The sequence below is a fragment of the Leptinotarsa decemlineata genome, unplaced genomic scaffold, assembly GCF_025532065.1.
Source record: "Leptinotarsa decemlineata unplaced genomic scaffold, Ldec_3_MD MMD2_P_RNA_scaffold_2, whole genome shotgun sequence".
Taxonomy (NCBI): domain Eukaryota; kingdom Metazoa; phylum Arthropoda; class Insecta; order Coleoptera; family Chrysomelidae; genus Leptinotarsa; species Leptinotarsa decemlineata.
The window spans coordinates 13,204,154-13,217,238 of NW_027412529.1; the positions used below are offsets into that span (position 1 = coordinate 13,204,154).

A 13,085-nucleotide genomic window follows, 5' to 3' on the forward strand; every position below is an offset into this window, starting at 1 on the left:
TCAGAGGGATCAAGATTGAATAAGAATAATGTCATATCAGATGTGATAAATAAACGTCAAAATTCGCTTCCATATTACGAAACTATCATTCTAAATTAAATTTAGATGTGACAGTTACATTTATTTGTTGTTCTATAAAAGCCTGAATAATTCATGAGGTATATTCCCATCGATATCTTCTAACTATTGGTAATTCAGATGACATGGCATGTGCTTACCATCACTATATTCGAAACTCCGAGGATTATTCTATTTGGGCATTGAGAATACTGTTATTTTTCCAATATCTAATCTGATTAACTGGGATGATGATGAAGGAATAAAGTTCACTGGAGTCTCAAGAATAATTAAATTGACAATTTGGTTTCATGGTTTCATGGGTCTCCATGAAGTCAAAAACTTTTCAAAATAACTGAACAAGGACAAATTACTGAATATGCCCAGAAATGGTTCTGTATTCAAATAAACTTCAGGTAGGGATTTATCCAAATTATCAGTTAAACTTTTTATTATAAAATGTGTCTCTGTATTTTGAATAAACAAAAAAATATATGAATTTTTAAGGAGAATTTTGTTGGATAAAATCTCTATCTAATTTTTTTCCATTACAGTACCATCTTTTAAATTTAGTAATTTACCCTTCTGATTAATTCCATAAAGAGAGTCAATGCCACAAATAACTTCTGTACAGACAATTCTTGCCAATATATGATTTATACTGGACATTATTGGGGTTTCAATACCTTACTGCTCAGATAAAATTTGTGTGTAAGAGATTTATTTTGTTCTCAGTAACATTTATGATATTTTTTTAATTATACCTATTTTTCACAATACAAGATCAATTTTAGCTGAAAACATGTATTACTTATCGGAAATCACACATTGTGAAATGAAGTTTTATGGCTTTCACTTCTCCATAAAAAAAATTGTGGGAAACTTCCAAAGGCAGGAAGAAAGCAATCAGGTTCAATAATGTTATGGCTGAAATGAGTTCTTCTTCTTGTAATATTATTCAGAACGTTAACGTTAACAGAAACTTAAGTCCAGTCGTCTTTGAAAGAGCCCAGGAGAGTCAAGACCAAAAGAGCACGTCAAGTTCGATAAGGCTAAGCTTTTGCTCACTGTTTTCTTCAATTACCGTGGCGTAATGCATCAGGAGTTCTTGCCACATTGTCATAATCAATAAGGAGTATTAACTTCAAGTTATGCAGCGCTTGTGAGAAGCAATATGAAGAATGACTTTTGCATCACGAAAATGCACCAGCTCACTCGTCATTGCTTCTTCGTTTTTTTTGGCCAAACAATACTGTAATCATGCCTCTCAGTCGCCGTATTCACCAGATCCCCCCCCCCCCCCCCTGCGACTTTTTCCTGTTCCCAAGATTTAAGAGACCCATGAAAGGACGGCGTTTTGCGACGATTGAGGAGGTAAAAACCGAATCACCAAGAGAGCTCAAGGACATACCAAAAAGTGCATATCAGAACTGCTTCAAGGATTAGAAAAAACTCTGGCATAAGTGTACTATATCTGAGGGGGATTACTTTGAAGGGGACGAAATAGAAATCGATGAATAAGATGAATAAGTAAATATTTTTGGAGAAGAATGAAAATTCACCTTATTTTTTGAACACAACTCAGTACAGTGAAAGCAATTTATAGCAAGAAATGTTTATTTTATATTATTACATCACACCTAAGCTAAGAAATCTTCTGAATGAATGAATTAATTAATATATAAATGTCACAGTTGTGGGACTCTAATGATAAGGATATGAAGTGTTCAAGATTGGTGTACTGCCTTCAATATTTCAATAATCCCAATTGAATGACGTATTTTAGGTGTCAAATTTAATGAAAAATACATTACTATGACTGAAGATCCTTTGTATTTGATAAAGAATTCAAGTCATCTTGTGAAAAAAAAAATTAATTATTGGAATATTTCTAATGAATGTTTTAAGTATTTGGTATTTTTATGGTTCATTTTTTAGCTCATTATTTTCACTGTTTTCAGCTGACTATAATATATAACTTGTCCTTATTAAAAATGATAAATGTACTATTTGAGTATGTTTTTCCGATAAGAAAGTATTACCCTCTAAATTAAATGCCTGTTAAATATAGATACTTATTTATTCAGATGCATTGTCGATCTGGGTAAGCATAATATCCTTATTTTATGAAGAGAAGTCAATTGAACTGTGTATATTTGATGTGAAATAGGCAGGTTTGTAGAATTGTGGAAATGTTTTGATTTATAACTGGGGACTTCTTTGAATTCATTATTTATTCAAAATATTTCTTTTTGTCTTTTTTCTGTTGTTTTCATTTTTGGTATTCTATATTATTATTCATTCATTCAATTCATTACTTATTCAAAATATTTTGGAGTTTGATTCTCTAAAATTCATTTCATGTTTATGATGGAAAAAAAAGAAAGTAATACAAATTATGAAACAGCAAACATTATTTGGCGCTGCAGGGCGACTTCATTGATTCCAGTGGCGTATTTGCTTTTTCAGCTGCAGGAAAACTCGGAAAAACCTGCAGCACCACATCTGAAGACCTTGATCTTCCAATGTCCCCTCTTTCATAGAATAAGTGTTACTTAGATGTTTCCAGAGGCTCAAATAAATTAAAGATATTGCTAAAATATTTAGCGACACGACTATCTTCAAACTTAAACCAGTCCATTTCGTCTTTGACCAATGCGTAATAACTACCAGATGCAACGCCAGAATCACAGTAAACAATGACTGCATAAATATTATAATAGTGGTCTGCTAGATTGAAATGTTCATCTATTTCCAACCTTCATAAGAGTTTGGTGCTTTCGTCAGAGGTTGAGTCATGTTTGAAGATCATCAGTCTTATTATTAGGTTGACTGGTGCCTCAGCCATACTTGTTGTCTTATAATAGTCAGTTAGTTTGGCGCATATTTGGCAATACAGTTGATTATCACCTGTTAAAAGTTCTATTTTCAGATGATTCAACAGTAAGCTTTGCACGGGCTGATTATCAGTCATATTAGGAAATGCTAATTGAAGTTTCAGAAAGTCACATACGTTTTTGCTCACTCTTGAACATGTACTACAAAGTAAACTAGTGAGAATGTTTCCAGCAAAAGATCTACAAACACAAGACAATGCAGACTGTAAGGAGTCATTCAATCCAGAGCGGTCAGGAGTATTGATTCTGCTATTTTCCTGCTCACCATACTAATCTGTATCTCAATATTTAGCAAGATGAGATTTTCATTAACAGGGATGAATATATTTAGGAAAAATATTTCAGATGTAAAAAGAGTTTCTAAATTGTACTTTAAGAAAATGGTTAACGAATTTGATAAAATCTAATCCAGTCTAGCTAGCAGAACCATTTATTTTCCGGCCATAATTTCAGACTAATTGATTGATCAGACTACTCTTTAACTTCAGGCTGATTTTGGACTCCATTTGATGAAAGTACAGTTGAAAAAGAACTATTTTCTATAGTATGTTCAAATGAGCTCGTTTCATCAAATATGTAGTCGGCAAGATAGCACAGAAACGAAATATTATTATTCTGCACCTGCCCCCTTATCATTGGGAACTCAATCCCATTCAACTTGTTTGGGCTTCGTTTCAAGAAAAAATATCACAGTTGAAATAAAAGATGTGAAAATACTCTTTGAGGCCTTAAAAAATGTCTATTCCGAAAAAATGGCGAAAATGTATTGAACATGTTATAAAAGAAGAGTACAACATGTGGAAAATAGACTTATTAGTTGTGGAAATTGTAAAACCTTCTTTCTTAACATTCGACGATGATAATACACCATAATTTCTACTTAGAAACATGTTATAAACCAGCCTATACCAGCTGTGACAAATCTTAACGTGTGTTTGAGCACTCTCTTACCTTGCATTCATCATGATCATTTATTTCTCTTTACAAAACAAAGTATATCTTTTTTTAGATGGTCGATGTTTCGAAAAATAATCCATTTTTCGTTTCCAAAATCCAAAATCCACTTGAAATAAATAGCTTTATATTAGGTTGTTTCAAAAGTTATGCTCGTTTATATGAGTATACTTCAAACTGAATCGAAATAAGCGCCATTTGAATCGGTGCATTTATTCCGCCTGCTCGGGATTCGATGAAGTCAACGAATGCCGTTTTTTCCTGATCCTGATTGGCGAAACTTCTTCCAGTGAGAAAAAAATCGATTTATTTCCAAAAGGAGACCCAGTTACAGGAAATGCTATTATTACAGAGTATATATGTAATAAATATTAGAAATAATGGAATACAGAATTATAGAAATGTATAAAAAAAGTAAATGCTAAAACAAAGTATATATAAAATATTCGTATAAGTACAATTTCAAGAGAGGAATGAAAAATTGAGTATATAACACAAAAAGTTACAAATCATGCAATGTAGCAGTGCTGACACAAATGTTATTTATAGTATTATCAAAAGTGATTGTGGATTCGAAATACCAAGGCGTTCAGAGAGTCGAAATGAATATCGCAGTGTTTACAAATTTTATTGAAGCTACTGCACATAAAATTCAATGGTGATCGTAGCATAACATTAGTGCGTGATGCTTCGCAATATAATTTCAGATTGTGTCGACCTTCACAACTTGATACTAAGAAATTGATCTATTAAGAAAGAACCGTACTGTCAATATTGTTGTTAAGTAATTTATGCAGGAATTTTATACCAAAGATAACTCTCCTATTTTCCAAAGATGTCATATAAAATCGTGTCAATAAAATGTTATGATGCCTCTCATGGGGTGTTAACCATCAACTTTTAGAGATAAGTATTTTAGGAACTTCCTCTGCACGCTCTCAATTGATGTTTTTTGGTAGTCGTAAACTGGATTCCATAACACAGAGCCATACTCTAACTTATATCTGGCATACGCAAAATATAGCAATGTTAAGGACTTGGATTCATTTCTGTAAATGAATCCAAGCATCCTATTTGTATCAGCAGTCATATTCCTATATGTGTTGTAAAATGTTAATTTACTGTCGTATGTTAATACCAAGATCTTTTATTTCATGTACGCGGTTGATTGTAGTTTTGTTGATTGAATAATCGTACACTAAAGTTCGCCTTTTTGTTGTAAATTATATTATTTTACATTTTGATGGGTTCAGTTGTAGACAATTATTATTACACCAAAGTTTGATCACGTCTAATTAATGTTGTACACGTTAGCAGTCAGTAATGACGTCGATTTTATAATATAGTTTCAGGTCGTCTGCAAATAGTAGGCTAGAAATATTCAGAGAGGTTGTCAAGTCATTAATGAAAATTAAAAATAAAAGAGGTCCAAGATTAGTACCTTGTGGTACCCCAGATGTAACTACGTACTGGGCCGATTTGAAAGATTCATATTCGACGATTTTTTTTCTGTTAACTAGATATCTTTCAATTGGAGTAAGCAGTTGGTTAGAGAGTCCCAAATTTGTCAATTTGCTGAGAAGAACGTAATGGTCTATTTGATCGAAGGCTTTTTGAAAGTCTAAATAAACAACATCGACTTGTTTTTGCTTGTCCAGGTACGAACAGAGATCACTGAGGATACACTAAAAACACACTTTTGTCTATTTTGTCTATATACAGGCCAAACTGGGAGAAATTTTGATACAAGGTACCACGAACATGTCATTTCGGATAAAAAATCATTGATGTACGAACATCTTCAAAATTCGAAACATAAAATAGATAAAGATAATTTAAAGATCCTACACACATGCGAAAAAGGGAAAATGATGAATCTGTTAGAATCTATGAAAATAAACAGGTCAAAGAAAAATCCAAATTCTATTGTCCTCAACGAACAATTTGATTTGAATAATAGTCCTCTCCTGAACCTATAATCCAGACCCCAAAACCTACATTATATTGAAAGCTTTGTTATGTTCATGGATTTTACAGGTATATGAAACGCAGGTACCGGGTATCAGGTATATCAGGTATATCAAATCATTTATGATAGAATAAGCAACATAGGTATAAATTACTCAGATTTAAATGTAATCAGTTAGTTTTGAAAATGGTGTAATAGCCGAAACCGGTCAACAATAAAGAAATATAGTGGAAAATAGACAAAAGTGTGTTTTTAGTGTATCCTCAGTGAACATGGATTTCCACAAAATAAACAAGTCGTCAATCGAAGAAGTGACGTACAGAGATATTGATTTAAACATGCAAGATTTGTCATACATGATCTTTATTGTACGAAACCATGCTGAGTAGGAGAAATACCTTTTTGAATATGGGAATACATAACATTTTGCACACATATTTCGAAGAGCTTACAAAAGTTTGGCGGAAGGTCTGGGGAGAATGGTGGGTGAGGCAGAACTTCGCGGCTCAATTCGTTTAATTTTCGGACGGTGATTTGTGAAACGTGCGGACGGGCGTTGTCGTAGAGCAGGATAGAACCTCTTCTGCTGACCAGTGCCAGCTGCTGCTGACGCAATTTTCGAAACATTTCGTCGATTTCCTCACAACAAGACTGTGCTGTGATGGTTTGGTCCAGTTGTAGAAAGTTATAGTGTATCACACCAGCCTCTGACCACCATACAGTGACCATGTTTTTTTTTTGTTGGGTTTTCGCATTTGAAAAGTGCCTGAGTGGCTCATCGGTGTCCAACCACTGTCTCGAACGTCTCATGTTGATGTAGAGGATCCACTATTAATCACATGTAACGATCTAATTCAAAAACTGATCGTTTTGGTTGGGCAAAAGAAAGGAGAACAGACCTCAAAACGTGATAATTTCTGTCGATCGTTCAAATCGTGGGGCGCCCACGTTTCGAGCTTTTTGACCTTCCGTCATCCTACGCAGCGTTTGTGATAGATCAGTCTCCACCAGGGTCCTAAAATCCTCGTCCTGGATTAATGTAGGTCGACCAATGACCACGTGACATTAAATGCGACAGAATTTCGAAACATCCCAATATTTTTTAACAGTGTAAACGCCAACTACGGGAAATCGGTGTCATATTGGCCTACCCCGTATATTTTGTGCTTATATTTCTATAAAATTGTGTCACTATTATCGTTCGATATGCTTTAATATGATTTTGAGATTCTCATCTCCCTACGGAACACTGTTTCATTTTCAATGCCATCCTGATGTATATAAAGGTGACACTTTTATGTCTTTATTTGTCGTAATCTTTGAGGCTTTGCCAGAATGAGTTCGTTTCAAATGCATTTATGAATCTTCTTCATTCATTTTTAGGTTTCTAAAATTATCGGCCTCCTGCGCGTGCATTTTTAATTCCCAATTTGAAATTACTTTCACGAAAGTTACTGGTGAAATGGCAGCGAGTAATATTGGAATGTTCATTTTCACGAGCTTGGTTACTTTTTAAATTGAATATGTGGTTAATTTTCAAAATCATACGCGCTGATTTCAGTTGACGGAAATATACGTTTCTATAACGGCTAACCCCTAGTTAATAAAAATGCAAGGTAACGAGATAAGGTAAGGTAAGAAAGTTGAAGCATTGAGAAAACACACTTGCGTTCTAGATAAAAAGTAAGGTAAGGTAACGTCGATAAGACAAGGTAACGCAAGGTAACAAGTTGGCTATTTTCAACTTTCCGACCAATCAGAAAGCGCCATACTACGAACTTTGACAGATATATCCGAATGGTGTGAAGGTAATGTCACCAGATAAACTTAAACGTCACATTGTGAAATTTGGGTATTGTTCTTTTGATGATATAAAATATGCGTCTTCCATAATATTATATAAATGAAAGTTATTATTTATTTCATATGAATGATTGCTTCTGTCAAGATTATGAAAAGTCAATATCTGTTTATGCAATCCTGCCAACTCAAAAATTACCAAAACCTATAATCACTATGGCAATTCTTCATACTTTACGTTTTCGTGACCGTTAAAAAATGGATACCTTACCTAACCTCTCTGCATTACCTTACTTTACCTTGCTTTATTATAAACTAGGGGTAAGTTCTGATCGAATTATACCATAACAAAATATGTAGTATATCTCTAAATGATTACTCATTAAAAAAATGAATGAAAAACTCACAAGTTATTGAAAGGTGTGAATTTTGCGAGGTTTTTTAGCAGACTAGTGACAAGCCCTGGCTTCGCAAAGGTAGCATCTTCATATTTCAGCCAATTCACATAAAACTTGATAGTGATAAAAGGTTGCTTTCTTTAGTTTGGCTCCGCTGCCTTTGCTTCGCATCGGCATATTTTAACTAATTCACATAAAACTTGATAGTGATAAAAGGTTGCTTTCTTTAGTTTGGCCCCGCTGCCTCGGCTTCGCATGGTTGGCATCGGCATATTTTAACCAATTTACATAAAACATGGTGAAAATATGTTGCTTTCTTTAGTTTGGCCCAGCTGCTTTTTCAACCAATTCACATAAAACTTGATAGTGATAAAAGTGTTGCTTTCTTTAGTTTGGCCCCGCTGCCTTTGCTTCGCATCGGCATATTTCAACCAATTCACATAAAACTTGATAGTGATAAAAGGTTGCTTTCTTTAGTTTGGCCCCGCTGCCTTGGCTTCGTATGGTTGGCATTGGCATATTCTAACCAATTTACATAAAATATGGTGAAAATAGGTTGCTTTCTTTAGTTTGGCCCAGCTGATTTTGCTTCGCATCGGCATATTTCAACCAATTCACATAAAACTTGATAGTGATAAAAGGTTGCTTTTTTTAGTTTGGCCCCGCTGCCTTGGCTTTGCATGGTTGGCATCGGCATATTTTAACCAATTTACATAAAACATGGTGAAAATAGGTTGCTTTCTTTAGTTTGGCCCAGCTGATTTTGCTTCGCATTGGTATATTTCACCCAATTCACATAAAACTTTATAGTGATAAAAGGTTGCTTTCTTTAGTTTGGCCCCGCTGCCTTTGCTTCGCATCGGCATATTTCAACCAATTCACATAAAACTTGATAGTGATAAAAGGTTGCTTTCTTTAGTTTGACCCCGCTGCCTCGGCTTCGCATGGTTGGCATCGGCATATTCTAACCAATTTACATAAAACGTGGTGAAAATAGGTTGCTTTCTTTAGTTTGGCCCCGCTGCCTCGGCTTCGCATGGTTGGCATCGGCATATTCCAACCAATTTACATAAAACATGGTGAAAATAGGTTGCTTTCTTTAGTTTGGCCCAGCAGCTTTTGCTTCGCATCGGCATATTTCAACCAATTCACATAAAACTTGATAGTAATAAAAGGTTGCTTTCTTTAGTTTGGCCCCGCTGCCTCGGCTTCGCATGGTTGGCATCGGCATATTTTAACCAATTTGCATAAAACTTGATAGTGATAAAAGTGTTGCTTTCTTTAGTTTGGCCCTGCTGCCTTGGCTTCGCATGGTTGGCATCGGCATATTCTAACCAATTTACATAAAACATGGTGAAAATAGGTTGCTTTCATTTGTTTGGCCCAGCTGCCTTTTCTTCGCATCGGCATATTTCAACCAATTCACATAAAACTTGATAGTGATAAAATGTTGCTTTCTTTAGTTTGGCCCCGCTGCCCCGGCTTCGCATGGTTGGCATCGGCATATTCTAACCAATTTACATAAAACATGGTGAAAATAGATTGCTTTCTTTAGTTTGGCCCAGCTGCCTTTGCTTCGCATCGGCATATTTCAACCAATTCACATAAAACTTAATAGTGATAAAAGGTTGCTTTCTTTAGTTTGGCCCCGCTGCCTCGGCTTCGCATGGTTGGCATCGGCATATTCTAACCAATTTACATAAAACATGGTGAAAATAGATTGCTTTCTTTAGTTTGGCCCAGCTGCCTTTGCTTCGCATCGGCATATTTCAACCAATTCACATAAAACTTGATAGTGATAAAAGGTTGCTTTCTTTAGTTTGGCCCCGCTGCCTCGGCTTCGCATGGTTGTCATCGGCATATTTTAACCAATTTTAATAAATTGATGCCTTTTTTACGTGGTAGATCATTATGATAAATGAGAGATTAAACTTTATGTTTTTTTACCTAACTAACGTGACTGCAGTTTCGTCCTATTTGGACATTTTCAAACTAATACAAAACGTTTTGCAGATTTGGCGTCGAAGAAGTTGAAAACACAATCATCCAACCATCATTATAATTTTCTCAATTTCATTTTTCGTATTCCATTCTGAATGTGTAAATTCCTGCAAATTTTTCAGTAATATCCAAAGAAGCGAATTATTTTAATAAATAATGGTTAGCGCATTTATTAATATTTTATATAAACATCTACAAAAATTTTAATAAACTTTAAACTTCTACAGTCGAAATATAAAAATAAACTCTTCGTGAATGATTCACCAAACATTTCAAAATATTTTCTATAGCTGTTGTCCGCGACCTATCGCGTGGACGCCAGTTTTTAGGTTTTTTAAGATGTTCTGAATGCAAATAGATTTCATGTGTTTGCCTATTTTAGATTTATAACGAAATAATTTTATGAACTACAAATAAACTGATTCTTATGGTATTGATTCCAAAAAATGTTTGACGTGTTCTTTCAATTGGCATAACGTTTTTATTTATGAAACGAATGAAATAAATCAAACGCACAATGTTAAGTGAAGCTTACCACAATAGATTAGAAAAAATGTACCAAAATCGGCCGAGCCATTTTTGAGATTGGCGTGTACACACACACAGGCAAACATTCTAAACTTCATTGTTTTGGGTTTCATTGCGTTAATAATGCCTTCAATAATATTTTTGCTCAAATGTCTTCCATGTACAGTCAGCGATCAGTTACACTGTAACTGTATTGTATTGATTAGATAGAGAATAGAAAGTTATTGCGAATAAATGAATGAATATTGAATAGGTAGAAAAACTCTTTACGATTGTATATTGTTGTTTCAGGTAATGCGATAGAGAATCATTGAAGTTAGCTTCGGAACATTATCATGAAAATGGTTTTATCTCAACGCCAGCGAGAAGAGCTGTAAGTATTTTTTAAATTCCAATCGTACGAGATAGTGCATCGCCAACTTGTTTGATCGGATCGATACAACCTAACGAATCGAAGCCGCAAAAATCGTTCGGGAATTCTTTTGTTTGGTTTCTTGAAACCACGCGAATAAGATAGATAAATGCCGGGGTCACGTTACACTCTCTAGGTTATGTGCTTATTTATGGAAATAATCCTTTTCTTTGTATTTGTAAAATGAGCTGCTAGATACCAGTATGCGATCAGGATGTTTGTTCCACTACCTCATAAAATGGTTTGTAGTGGTTTTTTTGTATAACTGTCATTGAAAGTGACATTTTTAATGGTGGTCAAGAGTATTTAAAAGATGATGTTTACAAAGTAGCGTGTTAAAAATATTTTTAACACGATTTTTTTCGAGCATATAGCAATAAACAAACATAATTATTCAATTTTCAAGGAAGTTTATTATGTTACAAATGTGTTATATACATTAATTACATTATTATTATTTATGAACATTAGTATTAAAAGTACAATCAGAACAACTGCTGATATTAATACCTTGCGATGTTGAAGAGCCTCATAATATATTTGAACTAGCTGAGATGACAATCTCATGGGCATTAACATTTAATTCTTGAAGTGAAGAGGACGATGCTGTTACGCTGGAGCTAGCTGTTGGGATTATTCTTTCAGCAATAGTCTTTTTATAAGAAATATATTGATTGATATAACCCTCAGCTACTGTTGTAGACTTCCATCCTCCGTGCTTCTTAATATCCGTTATATTTGCTCCTGATTCTGCTAGCAAAGAAACAGAAGACCTTCTGAAACAGTCACCTGTATATTCCTTTGGTTCCGGGAGGTTCTGAAACTCAGCAATAATAGAGGGCATTTTCCCAAACGAGTTTATGCCAACTGGGTTGGCACTGCATTTATAATTTGAGTATTTCAGAAAAAACGTTGATGATTGATAACAGGAAGGCGTAATGCAACGTATTTATTAAAATAGTCAATGTTTTTCCAACAATGCAAAAAGAACGACCTATTTGGGTTTTTGTATTTGGAATTTGAACAATCAATGATTTATCCATTAATTTAATGTCTTCTATTAATAAATGGCACAGCTTTCCGACAATAGTAGCAACTTTTATCATCAAATTTTTCTCATCTGAAGCCTCATTTATAAACCTCTGGACTTGTTCAAAGGTAAGAGTTTTTGATTTGCATGCCTATAACTTTCATTTTTCCGTTTTAAGGATGCTATTACCTTGAAATATTTGCTTGCATTAACACCATTTTTAACGAGCGCACTCGACTCCACAAAGTTGATGAGTTCCATATTTTCAATTTCTCATCTAGATTGGCTAAGAAGACGGTTTCGTTGAATTTCCTTCGACGTTTTTAAGTTTACATCACCTAAGAATATTAGAATATGCGATGTCGAACTGCTGAGCCAATTTTTTTGGTAACAGTTCAATTGAAGCTCAGGAACACATAATTCCTCACTATTGTTCTTCATTATGCAAGACATTAAACACCAGCAAGAACTTTAAATAAAACGCGTGAGCTGTACAATACTGTTTGTTGGTAACCAGGTGATTCGGCGTCACCTGACACGGCCACTTCATAACAAATGCGATAACATGAAAATAGTTAACTGACAAGAGATGTCAAAATGTGTTTTTATAGAAATATTAAATGTATCTATGGTACAAAAAACTTTGTATGATATTTGTGTTGAAAATAAGTTTTATTTGGTTCGTGAAATTGCTCTACTCGCTACGCTCGTTTCGCAAATTTTTTCACAGAAAAAATAAAACCTTACTTTCAACACTAATATCATAAATAGCTATTATAAACTTTTGAATATTTTTAATGGATGAAGGAATTATAAAAAACAAGGAAAATTATTGAGTAATGGATGGCATTGTCAATAATAGTCTCTAGTCTTTAACTGTGGAATTGGCCGCGGTGGTAATGCGCCCGACTCACGATCGGAAAACCGTGGGTTCGATTCCTGCCTCGACCAGATATTTTTCTCGAGAGACGTTATCTGGATGAAGCTGGGATTATTCTGCAACCGTGTTAGGAATCACATGTTCAAAGGTAAGACCTCG

General features: G+C 34.4%; 1 protein-coding gene across 1 annotated transcript in view; it reads left to right on the plus strand.

Annotated features, from left to right (window-relative positions):
* Lis-1 (LisH and WD40 domain-containing Lis-1) overlaps positions 1–13,085 on the plus strand; it is an 86,922-nt gene that overhangs the window by 295 nt on the left and 73,542 nt on the right. The window contains exon 2 of the mRNA XM_023162763.2: positions 10,896–10,977. Within this exon, the coding sequence (XP_023018531.1) occupies positions 10,940–10,977 (38 nt within the window). The 5' untranslated portion in view covers positions 10,896–10,939. The remainder of the gene's footprint in view (positions 1–10,895; positions 10,978–13,085) is intronic.